The sequence below is a fragment of the Cryptomeria japonica genome, chromosome 9 (genome assembly GCF_030272615.1).
Source record: "Cryptomeria japonica chromosome 9, Sugi_1.0, whole genome shotgun sequence".
Taxonomy (NCBI): domain Eukaryota; kingdom Viridiplantae; phylum Streptophyta; class Pinopsida; order Cupressales; family Cupressaceae; genus Cryptomeria; species Cryptomeria japonica.
The window spans coordinates 566,585,764-566,608,293 of record NC_081413.1 but is presented as its reverse complement, the minus strand read 5'-3'; the positions used below and the strand labels follow the sequence as shown (position 1 = coordinate 566,608,293).

Sequence of the window (22,530 nt, the reverse complement as noted above, 5' to 3'; positions counted from 1 at the left end):
AAAAATCATGTTTTCACAATTTCAATTTAGAAGTATTCAAGTTCTCAACTATTTCTATTTGAAAATAAAAATAAAAAGGGCTGCAATTTGGGTCGAGGAGAAAAAGAGCTCTGGTTCACCAATGCGTTGCCAGGGGCAGCCAAACATCTGTTAAAGGTGAGTTGTTTCTTTTCTTTTATGCTTAATGTTTTCCTCAGTGCTTTCTCTTTAACGCTTCTCGTTGAAACGCCATACTTTTGTTCTCCAACCCTATAGCAAATTTTGACCCATGATTCTAATGTTAATAGTAGCTAATAAGCGACATGTTTAATAAACCCAAGCTGAATTGTAAATCTGGGTTGTGGAAAATGTAAAAGGGATCTGCAGCTATGTTTGTTGGGTAGTTACCAATTCATTTTATATCTCCATGTTTTGTAACCATAAGCTGAATGCTACCGCGGGTATTGGTAATTTTGAAGTTGTTATCTTTTAACATTTTGGGCGATTAACAAATGAATAGGATACTTACAGTATTAAGTGGGTTTTTTCTTGATGGATTCTGATAATCAAGAATTCTTATTCATGGAGTTATGAATTGTGCTCTTTATGTGGATCCTTAATGCTCAAAAATGGACTCCCCGTGTTTTTATCAGCTGATAGCGTAGATGGGCTTACTATGGTTTCATTTTCCTGTAGCCAGTTTTGAGTCTGCAGAATGCTAGGCATACTTTAGAGTTTAGAAATGGCTTGGGTTTCTAGCCTCGATTTTCAATGTCAAATCTCAAAGGGTAAAAGGGTTTCCTCACTTGGCTTTCTGTTCATATGATCATGTGTTTTGTAAGTAATTCATGTAATCCCTGGGGCACTATGACCACTTAACCTTTGTGAAACAATGCTTATCTTCTGTTAGATATTTATCTGGCATGATTGTTGAAGTTTGTCATCCTAGAAAGTAATAGTCTTTGAACGCCGAGCCTCACCAGCTCAATAAAAACACTAATAAAATCAAGCATTAGTAATTGTCTAGTTATTCTTTAGAATTTGTTAATTTGGTTTTTTTAATTTCACAGTTTGTTAATAAGGTATTTGCCATTTATCATTTCATGACAGTCCAGAGAAGCTTATATTCAAACTAATATTTTAACAAAGGATATTATTTGTAGTTATGAGAGGAGTTAACGTGGCATATTCAAAAAGATCTTAATCCTTTCCTGGTGCATCTTGTTTGTTAACTCTCTGGCTGAGTGCAAGGCCTGCCCTCATAGGGAAATATAAAAAGTACCATTGTATGCAAGATAAAAGAGGTATGTTCAACTCTTTTGATAATCGTTTGAGAGGATTGGTTATGCTCTATTAAGTTGATTAAAAAATGTATTTAGGTCACTTTATTATTAGTTGTATTAATTCCTATTATTAACCAGATTAATGCTTATTATTACTGCGTTAGTATTGGATGAATCTGATGAATTTTAATCCTCTGAGCTGTAGGGGCATAGAACCCTATTTGATTAGATCAAAACTAAACTGTGTGGTAGCCATTTTGACATTAGTTGTTTGCCCTATCTATAATAGGATGTTCGAATCAATAGATTGGGTAGATAGGGGTGCATAAATGACCTACCCTCTCTTTGGCATTAATCTCCATTTGTCTATTATTCTTGTAAATGAGTTGTTTGGTGTTTAGCTCCAATCAGGCTCGAATCTCTTGCATCATTTGCTAGCTAGTGGAATGAATCCATTGTTACTATAGAAAGATGGGGATGGGGGAGTTAGATTGAAGTTTGTGGACTGAAATGAGGATAACTATCTCATAGAAGATATAGAGCTTTAAGTGCACTTTTAGTTTGATATGAATTTATGTGTATGTCTCTACATAAAAAATTGGCTGTATGGTTAGGAGTTTACATATGACATGGATAATTATTCCTTTGTGTCAAATCTCATAAGGATACCAAGTCAACAATTTAGAAAATAATTGAAGACAAGAGTTAAACATGAAATAGATGTCCTAAATGATGATATAAGCAAAAATGTAGTAATATGCTTTGAATTCAATGTTATTAAATGTCACTTGATTGCCCTTATTGGATCCCTTTCTAGGTGATCCTAAAATGGATTAGATTTATCCCTTTAATTAAAATTTGAGTGTCATAAAAGAAGCGTTTCACACATCTAGTTGACACATAATAGTTGATCGAACAAGGATAAGGTCACCCAAAATTTGAATTTGAATTATAGATTCAAGAATCATTTTTACAACCATAGACTTGACTCACCCTCATAAGTTGAAAAATAGATGAATCTCGAGTTAGAACTAACTTCTTGTAAAATAAAACAAATAAGACTCAGATTAGATATATGCCATTTGAAATAAAATTTGCACCAATTTTATCCTTTTGATTGCACAAAAATAGGTTCAAAACAAAAGCAAAAACTTCAATCTTCGTTTCTTGTCACATAAGATACCTAAATACAATGTTGGGACAAAGAATTGAGATCTAATCCTTGAGTATGCTGATTTAGATGCTGTAGTTGCACAACTTGCGAAAGTCTATATATATATATATATACCCAAGGAATTTTTTTTTATTAGGTCCTGACTCCCATACCCACACTTGTACCTAAACTGGTGACTTAGGTTGAACAAGTGAATTACTACATCCAATTTTGGCTATGGCAAACCCCAACATATAAGACTAAGTGCAAGTCCCAGGAAAATTTGATGGAAGTGATACCTCTTGGTCATGGCATTTAAGTCAAAGGACACTTCAAAAGTAATCAACCTTTCTTGGGCAATTTCAGATATTCGTAAATCCTACCTACCTTAACCTTGATAAAAACAATTTGCAAGGAAAGAGGCTTGGAAAGGATACTAGAATATTTAATTATATTTTAGTCAGTTATCTTTAGTTCTTTATTAATGGTCATTTAGTTTTTTAAGTGTAACTATTGCTTCTTTTATTAGGAGTAGTTAGCTTTTTAGCTTTATATTGAAGCTTCAGTTGAATGGTTTGTTCTTTTTAGAACACTGTCTTGTAATTCTATTTATATATGTTGCATATTCGTGAATAAAACATTTTCAATTATTTTTCATGGTATCAGAGCATAGAAATAAAAATTTATGAGATTTTTGTTATTCCAAAAATCTTTTGAAAGGAATTTTTTTAGTGAAAAATATCAGATTTTTTATTTTGGGTGATTTGCTAGATCGTGGGTGGATTTCTTTTGCAGGTTCGAGGGTTTTTGGTCTGCATCGTAAAAGGTCTTTAGCAGATTTTTTAATGGTTTGCGCCTGCACGGCTAGGGCACACAATTTTTTTGAAGATTCACATTTTGTGCCTGTGTTTTGCAGATTTTCTTTCACATCCTCTACATGCGATCTCTCAGATTCATTTTTTTCGCATTGGATTTTTGGTGCGAGTTTCTAGCAGTGTTTTTTTAACCTGCATTCTGCTCTCTTTACATTTTTTTGTGTCGACACGTGCGATAGTTTTTCGGCGCGTGCGACAATGTTTCTTTTTGAGCCTGCACGTTTTCTTTGTTAATTTTTTGGCACACGTTTTTCTTCTGAGAAAAATCACGATTTGATTCCCTGGCGGTGACGGTTTTCCTAGCAGTGACATGACTTGCTTAAGGTTTTGTGCACGATTTTGTGTGTGGAAAATACGACGGCTAGGGTTTTTAAACCTTCTTGTGGCCCTTAATTTTTTTTACGATTTTTTTTTACAAAAATCATCTATTCAGATTTTTTATTTTTTTTTCAGAAGAAAAACCAAAGTTTATTTCTATCTGTAGTGTTTTTTTTTGCTGATTATTTTTTTGTGACCTATTTTTTTTGGGTTAACAACAAATCTTGAAATTTGCATTGGGATTTGTGCCTCAAATTCCATGCTAGGGTTTTCAATGTCTCGATATTTGTGCCACCTATTTTTGTTTTGATTTTTAATAAGATTCTTCCGTTTCATTTTCTATGCCTTCACCAAGTTGACTTGTTCAGCCTTGGTTTCTATGTTGGCATCTTCGACCAACATCATGTTGGAGAATAGTTAGAAGTTCAACGATCGCAACTACAACACCTAGAAACAACACATGATGACCATTTTTGAGTATCGTTGCCTTGATCAAATTATCCTGGGCACGACTTCTCGTCCTACAGTGGCAGGAACAGACTAGGACAAACATGATGAGCGAAATCGGGAGGCTGTCATGCTCATCATATTGTTCGTTAGAGATGATCAATTCCCTCAGGTGTCGTCTGGGAAAATAGCTAAAAAGATCTGGGATCTCTTGAAGGAATTTCGTGAAATGTTTGACAAGAGCTGGACTTTCTTTCTAAAGAATATGTTGTTTTCTATCATGATGGATTAGAAGACCTCTCTTGGCACATCTTACGAAGATCAAGGACATCTGTGACTAGTTGGAGGCTATTGGCTGAACCATGGAGGAAGAGGATATGGTAGTGATCATGCTGAAAATCTTGCCCCAACCGTACGAGGATTTCATCGACTCACTCAATATCTCTTCTACTAGTGTTGATCTGAAGTTTCTTGATCTCCGCAACAAGCTTCTATAGTAGGATCGATGGAAGCAACAATTTGGAAGCAGCGCTAGTTCGTCCACTGAACAAGCCTTCATAGCCAAAGCTTTGGATAAGAACAAACATAAGGCTCAATCCTTCTAGTAGAAAGGACAAGGTCAAGGTCAACCTCATCAACCTTCAAAGAAGAAAAGTGTTCAGTGTAACTACTATCACTAGTTTGGCCATTTGCTGAAATATTGCAGGAAATTGTTGGCATCCAAGCAATCTAAACAGGGAGGTTCTAAGTAGAAGGCCAATTCTGCCAAGCATTATGACCAGAAGGAATTTGCCTTCTATGCGTTCATTGCCCAACACCCATCTGATGATGTGAAATTATCAGCTTGGTACATCGACTCTAGCGACTCTCGACATTTCCCACATCGTCGGGATTGGTTTAAAGAGTACACGCCTTTCACTGATTTAGTGATCTTTGGAGGAGGCGAAGAGTATATACTATGTTGTCGGAAAGGGCAACGTTCAAATTTCATCTAGTGGGAGAGATTTGATATTTGTCATTGTATACTTTGTACCAGGTATGGAGCTCAATCTATTGTTTGTTAGTCAGATTATGCATCATTCTCCACTACTGGATGTCATCTTTGGTTTGCACAAGTGGAACATTGTTGACAAGGAGAATCACACTATAGTTGTTGTTGGCATTGAGGATCATGGTCTTTATAGACTTGTTGATTTTGGTGATTCTCAAGAGCACGCCATGGTAGCTAGGAGTACTTCCATCAACACTTTTTGGCGTTAGTGTTTTGGGCACTTGGATATTCACTATCTCAATTGGTTTGAGAGGATCTAGTTGTTGGATTACCTGAGATTCAGTCGCAGAATCATGGAGTTTGTGGAGCTTATCAGGCCGTAAAGTAGCATAGGATTCCGTTTTCAGATGGTGACGCTTGGAGAGCTTCCAAGGTCTTGCAGTTGGTTCATGCAGATATCTGTGGTCCCATGAACACTCCATCAGTCACTGGATGTAGGTATTTTCTTCGGTTTGTTGATGATTTCAACAGACGCATTTGGGTTTATTTTCTTAAGCAGAAATCGGAGGTATTCAACATGTTTTAGAAGTTTAAGGCCTTAGTGGAAAGGAGTTTGGTTGTCAAATAGTCACTCTTTGGCCCGACAATGGAGGGGAATTTTGTTCTACAAATTTCTCTAGCTTCTGTGCATCACATGACATTAAGCATCAACTTACCACACCTTACACCCCTCAGTAGAACAATGTTGTTGAGTGCAGGAACTGTACAATCATTGAATGGCTCGGTCTATGTTGGAGCATAGAAATGTTCCAAAGAAATTTTGGGCGGAAGCAATTTACACAGGCTGTTAAGAAGATGACTTTAGAGGAAGCTTGGTCTGGCAGGAAGCCCAAAATCAGTCATTTGAAAGTTTTTGGCTCTATAGCTTATGTTTGGATTCCAGATGCCAAGCGCACCAAACTAGATCCCAAGAGTTAGAAATTGATGTTCATCGGCTATAGTGATAACCACAAGGCTTATCGACTGATTGATGTAGACACTGATTGTTTCATATTCAGTCAAGATGTGGTATTTGATGAAGAACGAGGGCCTTTTCAGCCTTCTTCTCCTGTTTTGAGCTGTGAGGATCAGCCTACAAAGGCTCTAGATTTGGGTTTTTCGCCTTCCCTTCGCTCCACCTGATGGGAGGGATTTAGATGACTCTACAATTGTGGGGTCTCCCAGGCATGACATTGTGCCACCCAACTTTCCTCAGGAACATCAGGATCCACATCCAGATGAGCTTGCTCCAAATATTCTAGGAAATGTTGTTTCTCTTATAGCAGATGTTGGTACTTCTACTCTCTGGCCTAATTGGTGGGCCAAGACCATTGGTGATCTTCATGATGATGAACTCATTGATAAATTCCTTAGAATGAACTCTTGGTGGCACAACTGCTTCTCTGCTTTATAATTCCTTCTTTGTGACTCCTTTCATGTTGTCGGTGTTGTGGATCATGTCTTTGTGTAAGTGAATGCTTCTTGTGTAATCACCTTCTTGTGCTTGTCTATGAAGTTCCCTTGAGGATATCTTCCTTGTATCTTAATCTTGATGTTAAAATTTGATCCTCGAGAGACTTGTTTCAATCCTCCTCCAATGTGATCCCCTTTATTTCTTTCTTTATCTCCTGCAAAACAAACAAATGAGCATCAAACATACATGATATATACCTTATATAACCTTCTAGGTTGATATAATTATGTGATTTCATGTGGTTTTCAAGTGTAATAAGGGCATTTAGAGAGAATTTGCCTTCATGAAGCAGCATTTGAAGTTGAGGTCGCTCTAAGGAAGGGACACCTGAAGTTCGCACATGAAGTTCTCTCTCACCTTGCTGCTCATGAAGTGATCTTTGAACTTGTTTTTAACTACTTCTCTTCATTCTATGGGTTCTAACATTGATTCTTTCCACCATTTATTGATGCAAACATGATGAACTGCCTTTAAGAGAGGCCTCTATAGGAATTTCGCTCTGAGAGTGGAGCACATGAAGTTCGCTCCCAAACCCCTACTCATGAAGTTATCCTTAAACTTGTTTTTGAACTCACTTTCATCTTCTCAACTCAAAATGACTCTTTCCAAACATCAAATCAGTTCAAGGTAGTGGTCTTGTAATCAATCTTGCAAATTCGCCTTCAATTAGGAACACATGGAGTAGAGTTCACTCCATAACTTTTACACTTAAAATTCGCTCTTGAATCTCAGAACATGAAGTTCGCTCCCCTCTGTGCATTCATGAAGTTCCCTCGTCTCTCAATTTGTGAAGTTCACTCTAATGGGCTTGAACATGAAGTTTGCTTTCAACTGAAAATTAGATCGACTCAAGGTAAATACTCTTATGTCATCTCTTGGGAAAATGAAGGACATTCACTCTCATTTAGGATTACATGAAGTTCGCTCCGCTCTTCTCAAACATGAAGTTCGCTCCCCTCCTCTCAAACATGAAGTTCGCTCGTGTACCTTGATTTGTGAAGTTCGGTCATGTACCTCAGTTCATGAAGTTTGCTCATTCTCTTGAAAACATGAGGTTCTCTCATCTTGTTGAGTTCATGAAGTTTGCTCATGTGCTTTGATTCTTGAAGTTCGCTCATATGATCGAGTTTATGAAGTTTGCTCATGTGCTTGAGTTTATGAAGTTCACTCATATAGCTTGATTTGTGAAGTTCGCTCAACTCCCTCCAGACATGAAGTTCGCTCTTCTCCCTCTAAACATGAAGTTGAAGTTTGCTCTTCTTGATTCTTGAAGTTCGCTCATGTCCTTCAATTCTTGAAATTCGCTCATCTCCCTCCAAACATGAAGTCCACTGACTTATGCTCAAACATGAAGCAAACCTCTTGAGGGCTTAAAGATGAAGTGGATTTCAAACGAGCTTGTCTTCAATCACTTTGTTGCTTATTGATCCAATCCTTAGGTTTTGCATAAACTCACGCATAAACAAGGCTTTCATTCACAATACCATGTCAAACTTTCCCTATGAAGGCCTAAATGCAATCTTCTTCCCTATCAAGGAGCTCATGAAGTAAACTTTGCTCCAAAGAAGAGGTGATCTCAAATCAAAACCATGTTCACTATCTTCATTCAAATTCTCTTATTCACATTCAAATAATGCTTTTTAAGGGAATTCGCTCCAAGGGTGATGGTCATGAAGTATGCTCCAAAGGGTATGCACATGAAGTGAAGGTTCTAACTCACTCATTTCACACCTCACACAAGGCTATCCACCTGACTCCTGGCCTTTTGACCACCCATACCCCTCTAATGCAAAGGCTAATAGCTAAAGACTCTAACACTGTCCTAGAAAGTAGGAAAAAAAATAGGGGTCCCCATTTGTAATAGGGCGATGTGTGAATACCTCACAACACTATCCTATCCCATCTCGTACATTACCTACACTCCCTTTCCACCCTACCCCTACCCCTATTCTATCCTAACTCCTTTCATTGCCCTTATACCTCCCACATCCTAATTCTACCCTACCCCACCGTAGCACTCACCTTACCCCCCATTTCCCTACATCCCTCTCTTATCATTCCCCCTACATTCCTCCTCTTTCCCCACGTAGCAGCTTCCCTTACCGCTTCCCTCACATTCCTTCCACCTCACATTCCTCTCATACATACTGGGCCCCACCAACTCTAAGATGGAGATTTTAAAGTTTTTTAAGGCATTGTGATTTCCTCTCCCTCTCTACCGTATTACATTACTTGTGCCCCACAAGCTCTTGAGGTGGAAATTTGAAAAGTTTTTTTTTAGATATTAACAATGCTATTTTATATGCTGGACCCCACCAAGTTCCAAAATGAAAGAAAAAAGTTTTTTTAAAGGCATTTTAAACAAAAGGGGGAGCATCCACCTCACCATCCCCAGCACATGCCTAGGCCCCTTTGATCTATGTTGAATCATGAGGCAAGGTGTGACTTTAAGGAATAAGGAAGCTGGCCTTTAAAAAAAAAAATGTCACATAAATAAAAACATTGGGATATTTAAATTCAAAATCAGATCATAAAAGAGCATAAGTAAAATTCATATTTGAATTGAGGTAATCAGATTTTAAGGAAAATTCAGGAGGTGTAGATTTAAGTGAATAATCTGACAGATGAATTATAATCTACATCAGATTTTGGAAATAAATTTATGCAGTCCTGATATGAATTCAAGCAGAGATTAATGCAATCTGGTGAAGAAGATCAAATTTACGCCAAATCAGAGAAGAAGGGAAACAATTCGTGAGGACAAACAAGCTTTTCATATTCAAATCTGGGTGTTTTTCTCCCTAATTTGGTTCAGGTCCAGATCTGATATGTCATTTGTAGGTCTGAAAGTGCATTTGCAGATTTGAATTATCATGTGCAGAACCCCTTGGTGCTATTTCCAGATGTTGAAGAGTTTCATGAAGTGAATCCCGTGAATCGTCTCACATTTCCTTAACCTAGTGTTTTTGTTCACAATTTTGATCTAAGTGTTTTCTTGGTCTTTCAGGTTTGGTATGAAGATGGAAGGCTAGGAAAGATGAGCATTCAAGGAAGCATAGAGGACCAGTCACCTGGAGAAGTCAAGAAGATCAAATTCAAGATAAGCAACTCACATTTCAAGACAACATCAAGCTGGAAGATAGTGCTATTCAAAGATGACTTCTATTACCACTTAGGAAGCCCAAAATCCTTCCATTGCTCTTCAAAAAGCCTGGATTACTTCCTTTGCTAAGCAATGTTTTAATCCTTTCAGTCATCGAACAAGCCTAGAATGTATATTTTTGACTCCTTAGAAGTTCAATTTGGGCACCAAGAATTGTGATTATGGTAAATGGAAGAGCTTCAGCGAATAGAGTAAAAATCTTGACCATTTCTTGTACCTTATCACAAGTGCAACCTTTCCTTTTCTCATTGACATGGATGATTGATATAAAGATTGAAACCAAAGAACAAATTTGATGGGAAGAAGCTGGAGATAGCGATTCAAATTTATTTCCTTTGGTCCCTTGAAGGAGCAGGCATACTTCCATTGCCCCATTGGAAGAGTGATCATATTTCCATTGCTCCCTTGAAGGAGTGGGCATACTTCCATTGCCCCCTTGGAGGAGCGATCATATTTCCATTGCTCCTTTGAAGGAGTGGGCATACTTCCATTGCCCCCTTGGAGGAGCGATCATATTTCCATTGCTCCCTTGATGGAACGGGCATATTTCCATTGGCCCCTTTAATGGAGTGGGCATACTTCCTTTGCTCCCTCATGAGAGCGAACTTCCTTTGCCCTTCAGGAGGAGCGAACTTTTGAACCACTTCCATTGGTCATGCAAAGGAGCGAACTTTTGAACCACTTCCATTGCTCCCATGAAGGAGCGGATCTACTTCCTTTGCTCCCTTGGAGGAGCGAACTTCCTAGTCTGCTCATAAATTAACCAAATGATCTTCAAGCAGCGGCATGGATAAGTGTTTTGGCACTAAGGGTTTGAATTTAAATGGAAAATGTTTAAAATGTAAACACCTTAAGGCTAATATCAATTTTATTTAGAACCTATCAAGTCAGCCTATAACTGAAAAGACACACCTATTCCTTGAAAGGCTTATAAATATCAATTCAAAATTAGTCATTTGATCATCATTTCAAAGTGAATTCCTTCCCCAAAAAGGCAAAGCAGCGAGTCCAATCAAAAGAACAATGAAGTTGATCAGAGGTGCAGCGAATTTGATCAGGTCTGATACATGGGGAAGCATATCAGCATTGCGAAGACTTCATCACATTCAAGGCATTCAAGGTGATTGCAACATTCAAGAGTTACACCAAAGAAGGACGAATTTGTGTCATGATGAACATGGAAAAAAGTCAGATGAAAGACTCAGCTAAAACCACTTCAAGAAAGACTTTAGGATATTCAAAAGATTTCATGAAAAGGAGAGATAATCAATCACCTCAAGGCAAGATAGGCAAGCAAGGGTAGAAGGTCGACTTGATCATCATCACACCAAGCTTTGAGGCGTTGAGTATCCAGGGATATTGCTAAAAGCATCAACACTCACTTGTGATGAGGTATGAAGTCTACCAAGTGCAAATTGAGGTGGCATCCTAGTTACTACTCCATCAATTAGAGGATTCCACATCAGCATGCCCAGATGCAATGAACCAAACTCATTCATGGAGGCACAAACTCCAATGTACCTACCCTCACTATCTATTGGTCAAATATTCAAAAGAAGACGTGTACATATATTGCAATTATTTCATTGGCTAAGAAGAGTTTGTTGTAACAAACCCTATTTAGGGTTTCATCTTGTAATCTCGGACATTGATCTCAAATCGATCTGATCCTTTGAATTGTAATGAGCTCTCTATATAAGGCTCAAACTTCTCATTTGTAAAAGTTAATAGGAGGTTAATAGTTAATAGCAGAATGGTTAATAGTGAATAACAAATAGCAGGTTAATAGTTAGTAGCTCAAGAATAGTTTAGTAGAAGTTAGAAGTTAGAATAGAGGAGGAGAAGGCAGAAATTGTTGCCAAAGTTGTAAATAAACTTCCTTTTCATTGAAGTTATGGTGGAATGTGTTGTTTCTTTACAAGTGTATGGTTTCTTGTTTGATCTTCATGTTAGATGATGAATAATTAGATGAATGAAAGGAATTGTGCATGATTCATGGTGAAACTCTTAATCCATACCACTAGCAGTTTGTTGATTGCAAATTCGCCTTGTGTGGTAAACTAGAATACTTGAATGAGCTTAAGTTCGACTGTTATCCAATCATTGATATGCATTCAATTAATGGTGTCTATGCTTGATAATGATTTGAAAATCATCTAATTTCTTTAGAAGATCACACTAATCTTTGTGGAGTTGTTGCTTTGCATGTCAAAGCAAGGCTTAGTGGAGTTCCACCAAAAATCATTCATTGTCTCTTGCATTCTTAGGAGTAATGTAGTCTTCTCAAACCCTATGTCTTTTGCCATTTTATTCTCCAAGCAAGTAGTTAGAGTCTAAGTTCCAGCAATTCAAGCATTCAAATATTCAATGTAAGGCCCCTTGGATTAACATTAATCACAACAATCAACTGTGCTTATCCACAAGTCCTGACCCGACATTAGGAACCTTGGAGTCTTCCAATTGATCACATAGTTTAGCATTTGGGAAGATTTTGCTCAAGAGAGGATAAGATACTTTTTGGTATTTTATTCTGTGTTTGAAGTGTCTATAAAACACATCAACATTGTCCTAGCATCTTCTTGTTTAGGAATGGCTGTAACGTCCATATCTTCTCCTCTGTCTTCCTTTGTTTGGTCATTACCCTTTTCCATCAGGGGTTCTTTTGTCTTCACATCTGGTTCTAATGCTTTTGTTTGTCTTCCCTTTTGCACGAGCCTTTGAATAGGCCACACAACTCTCTTTTTAACTGTCAAATGCCAACTCGTGGCTTGTTTGAGCAACTGCTTTGTCCTTTCTTCCATCTCTTCCATATCCTTTACCATTTGTTCCACAACTTGCCTTATTTCTCGTCTCTTTCTCAAACTCTATTTGCCTCATCTTTTCCTCTTTCCTCTTCCTCTCTTTTTCTTCTCTTTTCTTTTCTGGTTTCTTCTTTGTTGAACCCTCAACTTGCAAATACCTGCTTAACAAATCTGTCTCTCTTCAAGCAAGTCTCTCTAACCTTGCTTCCACTTTGTCCTTGCCTCACCTTGGTCTTTCTCTTCTCAATCTGCACAAATACAAACACACAAACACCAAACTCTCTTGCTTAGACCTTTTGAGCTCTGACACCACTTGATGTAGAGGTATGGTGGAGGGCTTCAAACTAACTCAAACAAATCAAACTTTCAAACTTAGAACCCTAACTTGATGGATTCCTCTTACAATCTCACCATTTTCCTAGTAGTACTCCAAACCTTGTTTTTCTGTCATAACCTTCAAGTCAGACCTCCAACCCAAAATCTAAAGGTTGTTTCAGATACCCATTATCCTCCTACACAACATATCTCAAAATCATATGGTGGTGGTTTGGAACATAGCCCTCAACAATTGACTGGTAATTCAGCAATCAGGCCTAATTACATAAACAACTTACAGCAAATGAGGTTTTTTGCCCTTAAATTTCAAACAAGAACTGATCTGCAAGAAAGAAAACTTGATTCAAATACCCATTTGGGCTTTATACAATATATGTGAAAATGGGTTGTGGTTCCTTTGTACGGACTAGGGCAAAACAAGATTGTTCCTGTGCAAAACCCTAGGACTGCTACAGAACTGCTTTCACCAAAATAGCCGTAACTTTCACAAATCTTAATGAAAATAACCAAACCAAGTTCAAATGAAAGCTAACTCAATCCTCTATCACACCAAATCATGTGTAGGTCGAAATGAATCCGCACAGGCATGTAAAATTCAAGAAAACAGCAAATTACACATTCAGATTTTCAGAAACAGTGAATTTATTGATTGTTTTTCCCATCCAAAACTTCCACAATTTATGCCCCCCCTTTGTCTTTGTCATTACAAGTCATATTTAACATTTTCCAACCATATCCAACTGACTACAACTGACTTTTGAGAGACCAACTGTTCAACTTCCCAATATTGGCAACAAAAAGTTGCTTTGTGCAATACACACAACATTTGCAACATTAAAACCTAATGACCCAAACTAGACTCCTACCAACCTAAAATGGTCTAATAAGACCTTATCACATCCAAAAATGACTCAAAACATCAAAATTCATTATTTGACCATATTCATGAAATAAGGTTAGGTGCCCCTGCACCACAAGGTCAACAATGGCCTCCAATAAGTTTGAAGACAACTTGAAACTAACATGAATCAGCGTTTTGAAGTAGTTGCAGCCCTGTGAAATGTTTGAATTTGCATGATTTTACCTCTTTGAGGTTGAAAATGGCCAAGTTTGGGCAAGAACAAGTGGCTGGTAATGATAAATAAGTCTGAAGACAAGACTGAAAGTGATGTCTCAGACTGTAACAGCAATGGTGTTGCCACAATATGCCCCCAAAAGTCTCTAAATTTGATGTCTAGACAAAATCTGTCTCAGACTGTAACAGCAATGGTGTTGCCACAATATGCCCTCAAAAGTCTCTAAAGGACATTTCTCAATTTCTGTTACATCTTCATCTTCTGCAAAACTGTCCATAACTGCAACCTCTTTCTTTTCTTCTATCATGCCTCCCAAATACATGCTCCTTTATCTTTAATCGATGCAAGCCATTCTGCCTCAAGTACTACAATATCATCCATTGCTGCAACTTTTTCTCCACCTGCAATAAGTTTATCCCTTTCTTCTTCAATTTGAACTAGTAAATCATCCTCCTCGACTTCATATATGTCCTCTGAAGAGTTCTCCATGCCCTTCAATAGACATGTACTCCCCACAAACTCTTCTTCATCTCCATCGAATTTTGGACCTTCCAAGTCCTCTACCACAATCTCTCATTTTGTGTTACATGCAAGGCACTCTGCCGCATCTTCCTTTTTTGCAATTAAAACATCATTAGAAATAAAATTATCCACACCTCTATTCTTCTTTGCATTTCTCTTTTTTGGTATCTTTTCAATCTCTTCTTGTATTTCATTAACCCACTGCTGCAACTCTATAATTTCATCTCTCATTCTATCTCTTAATTTCCTCTCTTCTCTTTCAAGCATAGGAATCCTTAGAATCCATCTAAAGACAAATGTCATGTTCTTTTTTCTATTTTCCATCTTCAATTTCCCATATCCTCAATACAAATCCTCTTATCAATACTCTCAAGTTTTGTTGCGAACTGCGTCACTTGGTGATTTGTTCACAACCTCAGGAACCTCAACTCCTCAAATCTTTAATGTATCTCCTCTTGCAACTTGCACATACATCTGCAACGAACTCACATACATCTACCCTCTACCCAACAAAGATTTCTGGAAGACACACCTCTCATTTCCTCTACCCACTCTTTCTTAGTGGAGGAACTATGTGCATCTTCTACCCAGCCTCAACCTCTATTGGAGGATAGTAACAACTCACACACTCCACTCATAGATCCTGGTGCCAGACTGCTTCACGTTCGACGCTTTGTTTGCATGCTCAGGAACTCCTGTTTTGATATCACTGATGTTGGGGAGTCTCCATACACTCCCAAATGTGCATACTCTATTACACTAGATGAAGGGTTACTCCATTAAGATTAAACCACCCAATATTCATACAAAGCATAACAAAGAGAGTAACTTAGAAAATTGCAAGAAATAACTTGCCTTCTATTTCTCAAATGAAATGAATTACACATTCATCAATTACAAAATATTAGCCATTTAGGCTTTACCACTTTGCAAGATGGAGCTATAAGCTACTCTTATAAACCCCTTAGCTACTACTCTCTTTATCTCTAAAGAGAACTCAACTCGAATGAATTACCTCTAGCCCAAGTCTCCCTTTTATAGAATCCTTGTGCTTCTTGGAAATCCTACATCCCCTCATGGCTATTAGTAAAAGCAACACATAGCCAATAGATGACCCTTCAACTTCCCCAGGCGGGCTCCTTAAAGGCGTCTTTTCAATTTTTCCAAATGGGTGCTTAAAAAGGCTTAAAAAGGTGTCTTTTCCCTTTTTTATGTAACCATTTGATAAATATGAGTGTGTGATTCTTCCCCTTGTTCCCACGTCCAAAAGGGTATTTTATGATTTTAGCATTATAAATGATAGAAAAAAGGTGTTTTTTCTTGAAAATTACAATTGCCATTGAACATAGGCCACAAATATTAAATAATTTTCACCCCTATGTCCCATTGGGCACTTTCCTAGGTACATGGAGACCTATATATGCTTGCATTTATTTTTAACCACTTAACAATAATAGAAAATAAAAATAACAATATTTTTTGGGGAGATGCAAGATTGTTGTACACTCCTGGATGCTATTGTATTAGGTTTGGAGTATTAATCATTTGCTTGGAGCTTCATGATTTTGTAGGGTTGCATTTCAAGTTGGTGGATGTTCATGGAGACTAGAGAGACTTGGGTGAGGCTACGAGATCTCATGTTTCTTGAGATCGTGTGTTGAAATGGTTATTTTTTGATGAGGATTTCTGTAGAAAGACCGAGGAGCCTACACTTGGTTAATGATGTGAATCCATTATGGACCTGAAGAGAGGATTGCCTTTTATTGTAAGCTTTAGTTGCTTGGTGTTGTGTGCACATGGCAATCTTGTTTCCCACTCTTAGCCTACTCAACAAGTGAATGATTTGAGAGGTATTGCTTGCTTAGTTATCAGACGCATTCTTTATTTTGTATCTTGTCTTCTCATGTGAGTTTGTCTTGAATATAGAAGACTTGTTGAGAAGATGCATGGTTTTTTATGGATTTTCGTTGTTCTTCTTGTTGGACTTGAGCTATGGTTCTAGTTTTGAGGACTTCTTTGGAGAGGTATAGGAAGTGGTTTGTGGCTTTGGGCACATTCCTTTTTTTGTGGGAATGGTTGGTTTATTTGATCTACCTCCGGTATGAGAGCTTTACATTTATTGCTTCCATGTTTCATTTGATTTGAATCTTAGATGTTGACATCCTTTCAGTATGGGAATGGTGAAAGATATCTTACATTATACAACTCGGTACATGTTAGTGTGGAACAAGGATATGGTTTGATTTGCAGGTACTCTATTTGGTCTTGTTCTTTTTTCTGGATTTTTGTATTCACATGGTTGAGTGTGAAGAACATGGGAGAGTTATGGAGACTGCTGGTGAGAGAGGTATTGCTGTATATTTGTTTGTAGGATTTGCAGATCATTGCATGTTTCCTTGACACTATGTAATAGAGGAATTAGCCACATCCTCTATGTGAAGTACTATAGATAGACTTGGTATGCTTTTTGATCTATTTTCAGATTTGACATTACTCGTGTAGTGAGAGTTTATCAATACATGTCTAGTTATCCTTTTTGATATCTTGGCTTGTTGATTACAGATGAGATGATGAGTTTGCGTGTTTCATTGGATTAGGATCTACAAGTTATGTAGTTTTTAGGTGTATAGCCTATTGATTGCAGTGGGATGTGTCAGATGTGGACTATCTATATCCATGAGATTGTTTCAATTTTGACATTACTCATGCAGTGAGAGTTTTTGGATATGTTTGGTTATCCTCTTTGATATCTTGGCTTGCTAATTATTGATGGGATGATGAGTTTGCATGTTTCATTTGATTAGGATCTACGAGTTATGTAGTTTTTAGGTGTGTACAACCTATTGATTGAAGTGGGATGACTCGGATGTGGACTATCTATATCCATGAAATTGCTTTAATATTGATGCAAACTTTGTTAGGTGGCCTTGTTTGTGGTTATTTGTGCATTGATATGTTGCATTGAGATAGGAGGATGGATATACAAATACTTGATTGCAGATTTAGAGTTGATATGTTGATGGCATGAAGTTTTAAGTATGTTGGTATACCTTGGTTTGAGGTACGGTTAGCTTGGATGAATTACAATTTTCTATGGTTGCTATTCGAGGTGGTTAAGTAAGGCAATTGCGTAGAGCCTTTGTTTTCATTTGAATGAACTTGATGTTTATGTTTATATAAAGATGGGTGCAGGTTTCAGGGATAGCTGATATGGTTCACCTTGGCATGTTCTTTTTCTTCCATATATGCATGTTGGAGGATGTGAGGAGTTTTTTGCTTGATGTTGGTTATCATGGTTGCTTTTGGAGGTGTCTTGTTGGAGCATGAGCGTGGTGAAGATTCAAATGGTATATAGATGGCTAAGGGATGCTTTTCCCTTGTTTGCGATTCATATGGGTGTGTTTATAATGTATGATGTCAAGTGGAAGAAAGTCAGGATTAAGGTGACATCTATCTTGTAAATCCAATAACATAGTTCTAACATCCTTCGAAAGTGTCCTAAGATACTTAGGGTGTATTGGAAAAATATTTTGTAATATTTATTCTCACTATTGTTTGTAATACATTCATAAATGGGTTCCACTAGTAGTGGCAAAGGTTTGTTGTGGACAATTATTTAATATTGTTTTTTCCACGTGGACGCCTAGAATGAGATAATTAATGACTTAGGAAGTGGACAAACAAGTGACCTTTGGGCTTCTTCAAGTGGGGGTTTAGAAGAGGCAACATGTGTCTCTTGGTATTCTGCCATTTATTACAATTAATGTAATGTTTATCTTGCAAGATTGGGCACCCAAGTTGGAGGTAAAGTAATGGAGCCAAAATTGGTGTCTTTCAATTTCCATGGAGGTAATCCAAGGGTTGTTGTCGTTTGGAATGAAGAGCCTTCTTTGGTGGTTTTGGAGTTCTTTCCATTCTATAAATACGTATCTTTGGATGTAGAAAGTATAATGAAGAATAGTTGAATGTAGAGTTAATCTGTAGGAACAAGGACAAGTAGGAAGCACAAGGAGGTTGTTCATAGGTACATAGGTGCTGCCATGTTTGAGGCAAAGAGGAGAATGAAAGTGAATGTATTGTAATCACATTTATTTTTGATAATGCATATTTGACCTCTCTTTTTGGTGGAGTTTTTTCTCACAAGGTTTTTCCAATGTAAATCGTGTGTTATGTGGTGTTTCTATGTTGCTGATTTGTGTCTCATTGCTACTTTCTTATGGTGATGTTATTCTTTATTCTTTCCTGTTATAAGTTCACATAAGATAGGGTTATTAAGCATGATATCTAGGCTGATTTTTGGCATAATTAAGGAGGATCTAAGCATGGCTTTCCACATTAAAGCAACTTAATTTTTAGATTTTCATGTTGTAGTTGTCCAAGCCTTGTATCTTATCCTTTGATTGGTTTATTGGATAGAGATTGATATTCACAATCTTTGATATTGAATTTGTATATTTCACAACAGTATTGGTCCCTTCAGAGCAATTGATGATGGCACTAACAACTCCACTGTTTCTATTCCGAACAGTTTTACTTGATGTTCTTCAGTTTTCCTTTTTGGCTGCTCTTTGCTCATTGGGATTCTTGTTCTTATTTCATAGCTATTTGTACCCATTTCTTGATCACTTGATTTGTTGGTCCCTGTTGTTTTGTATCTTTTATCTTTGTTCTTCCCCTTGGAGGGACTTTTAACTCTATTGTATGCCACTGTTCTCTTGAGTCCCATTGACAGACATGCTTTTGGTATTCACAGACATTAATATAATTTCTTTCTTTCTTTCTTTCTCTCTAGTCACAATGTCTCAAAATCAGTGAACTATTACTTCAGCACTTGGCTTATTAGGATCTTTCTCCCGCGCAAATAACCTTTGCTGTTACATTCTTGTTATCAACTGCACATAAGTCACTATATCCCACAACCAATCACCTTTATTCTTCATCTTTGCCATTGCGAGCACTTTCTTTGTTAGTGGTTTCAAACTGTATCTTAGAATTACAAGAGCCTATATACAGAAAATAATATAAAATCTACAATGAGCACAAACACAGAGAAACGATATCAATCAATTCCCACTAGCTCTTCTATTACAATATATTTAATATAATAGTTTACAAATGGCCTTTGACCTTTCAATTTTTCATATAAGGTATCTTGCATCTAAATAAACTCGATTTCTAATTACAATTTATATACAATATCCAGTGCTCAATGATCAATATATCTGATACCCCTTGTACTCTCTACATCACAATTTTTACCTCCTCAAGGTAAGTAAAGCTTTTTAGTGACAGGTGGCATCATGTTGGCTCGAATGATTATATTGAACAACTTTGATTGTGAGTCATTGTTTTCTAAAATCTATGCATAGAAGAGGCATTGATAAATTTAAATGTGTACATTTGTTGCTCTTATTTTAATGTGAAAAGCTTATGGAAGGATGGCATGCTGACTTGGTTTTGGTCACTAGGAAAAATATTCTACAAATTGAGCACAAAAGAGTGTCTGGCCAATTGAGACTAATACATGACTCCTTACAACCAATACAATACTTAGCTCCTTACAAACATTAACATTAAAAAATCAACTTAGATATTACCACTAGAAGTCAACAGTGGAAGACTAAGAGTCAACAGTGGAAGACTAAGAGTCACCACTTAGAACTTCACATTAGTTGTCACTGTGGGAATTTGAACTGGGATCTCCACAATAAGAACCCAGTGATTTGGTTCCACTTGAGCTCAATCCCATGGACTCTAATTTGTTTTTAAATTTTTGCATGTTCCCTTTATATGTATCAAGTGGCTGAATCTTGTTCTGTATTCTTTCTTCTGCCTAGTTAACAGCAAATTTTTACTGATGTATGCAAGTAATATTAGGAAAATGCAGATTACGTAAGAAGCTTTATTAAGTTGTAAAGATTTTGGTTTACAGGATCATGAAAGAGTTTTGTAATTGACCTTTTCTAAATTCAGGAATTGTGAAAGCAAGCATCTCTATCGACTTTAAGGGAGGCTGAATATCGTATGTCTGACATTCAGTTTATGGATTGGACAAGAATAGGATCTATATTTGTACATTTTGTTAATTAGCTTTGGAGGAGTCATTGGGTCTCTTGCTGTTTTGAAAATGAGACTCCGGCATGCTATGGTGTGTGCATCAAACCAGAATCGCAGTATGGAAGCACATGCTTTGTTAAAGAAATATGGTTTTGATGTAAGTTCTTATGGTACTGGAGCCCATGTGAAATTGCCTGGACCTTCAATCAGGGAGCCAAATGTATATGAATTTGGAACTCCTTATCGAAGAATGTTCGATGATCTAAAGCGTAAAGATCCAGAACTGTATCCTTCCCTTATTATGGTAAATAATATTATGATTGTTTAAGAACCATCTAGCATACTTTTGTTATCAGTACAAATGCATTGTATTTGGGAGTTGAAAAATTGCAATGAGTAATATTCCTTTTCAACATCACTCAACATCTTAAGAATGTTGGAAATTTTCGCTTGTTTTCAGCATAGCATTGTCCCTACTACTCGGTTGGCGAAATTTGTTGTGTTTGTGTGCATTGTTTTTATTACTAATATCAAAATTCAATGGAGGATCGTCTCATCAATTCTCATATTGATTCAAATTGTATGTTCAATGTTCGGCCTTTTATGCCAATGGGGCCATGCTATCTAAATGCCGTTCTGTTGAATGGTTTCAGCTTATGGATTATATTTAGTCATGCAAAACAGTTCCTTGACCAAGAAGCAGATATAAAAGAAATGGACTTCTGCAGATGCTTAAACGGAATTTAAATGTGAAAATGGCACCACAGCGATGGCAGGAAAATGCTGCAGATGGTTCCTTTGATGTGGTTTTCACATTTGAAGAGAGGGTGTTTGACATGGTCATTGAAGGTTGGATTTCGTTTACCTGCATAATGTGGATTCTGAAATGCATGGTGCTATATTAGTTTCCAAATTTTTTGCTCCAATGCTGCAATGGTTCTTCTGTATAATGCAGCACTTATTACGTTCACAGTTCTCTATTTAGAGAATTTGTATTCATGATTTAGTGGCGAAGTTTGCAAAACTAATTTATCTTCTGTGATAAGTCTCTCTGAGACGATTGCCATTTCACAACTCCATTAGAATTATTTTATAGAACTTTTTCACTAATGAACAGCCTGAATAAATGTGTGCGTTGTGAGAGCAGGAAAGACTCTGTTATTTCCAACACTTAATCTTGATCTTCTGTTATACTTGCAGACCTCCATAATAGGGAACAAGTTTTAATGAAAAGTGTATTGGTGATTAATCTGGATGTTAAAGATAATCATGAAGAAGCAGCTTCTGGTGCACGTTTGGCACTAGATTTGTGTCAGAAGGTGAGATGCTTATATACCATCTGAGAAGATTGCACTATCCTAATATTATTACTTTACACACTCGCAAAGTTTGCATAGTGGATACTTGAGATTGTATATTTTCCATACTGGCATACTTGCGTATGAACTATTGCATGCTGCATAATCATTTTGCTTATTATGCAAACATCTGAGATTGAATCTTGGGTGAGTGTCTATGGTATTTTATCTCTGCATTCCAAAAATATTAAATCCATCAACCTTCTTGTGTGCAGCTTGAGGCAGTTGATGCTTGGGAGGATGACATAGATGAAATAGTTATAAGATTTGAGAGGCAGCACAGACGGAAGCTTATATATACTATCTGCTTTTACTGATCAACTCTGGAAGGATACAAATTTCTGCATGTTAAAACTTGTTTTAACTCAGAAATCAGGGAATGCACTAAAGCATAAAATTTGGCGATGTTTTTACATGGGAATGATAAATATTTTCATCTCTGTAACATGAATGGATTTTGGAAGTCATGCAATATTAATACAAATCATTTAGAGTTGGTTAATTATTTATTTTGGGCCATGTTTGAAGTCTTTAATCATCATATGGAAGCAATTTGTGGTTTTCTGTTTTTTAATCAAGCATAATGCTATGAATTTTTCAGTTTTTTGAGCTCCCAATCGCAGTAACAAACAATATCTCTAAGCTCCCAATCGCAGTA

General features: G+C 37.0%; 1 protein-coding gene across 4 annotated transcripts; it reads left to right on the top strand.

Annotated features, from left to right (window-relative positions):
• On the top strand, positions 1-22,381 carry LOC131051278 (uncharacterized). 4 transcript variants are annotated; one of them, XM_057985716.2, is made up of 6 exons: positions 11-156; positions 1,143-1,283; positions 20,431-20,799; positions 21,218-21,363; positions 21,715-21,833; positions 22,088-22,381. In XM_057985716.2, the coding sequence occupies exons 3-6, from the start codon at positions 20,585-20,587 to the stop codon at positions 22,187-22,189; spliced, it is 582 nt and encodes a 193-aa protein (XP_057841699.1). In that variant the 5' UTR covers positions 11-156; positions 1,143-1,283; positions 20,431-20,584; the 3' UTR covers positions 22,190-22,381. The 4 variants fall into 4 exon arrangements, with proteins under 4 accessions (XP_057841698.1, XP_057841699.1, XP_057841700.1 ...); XM_057985718.2 differs by lacking the exon at positions 1,143-1,283 and adding an exon at positions 16,708-16,804 and having other exon boundaries at positions 59-156; XM_057985715.2 differs by lacking the exon at positions 1,143-1,283 and having other exon boundaries at positions 1-156.
• Positions 22,382-22,530: the final 149 nt, after the last annotated feature.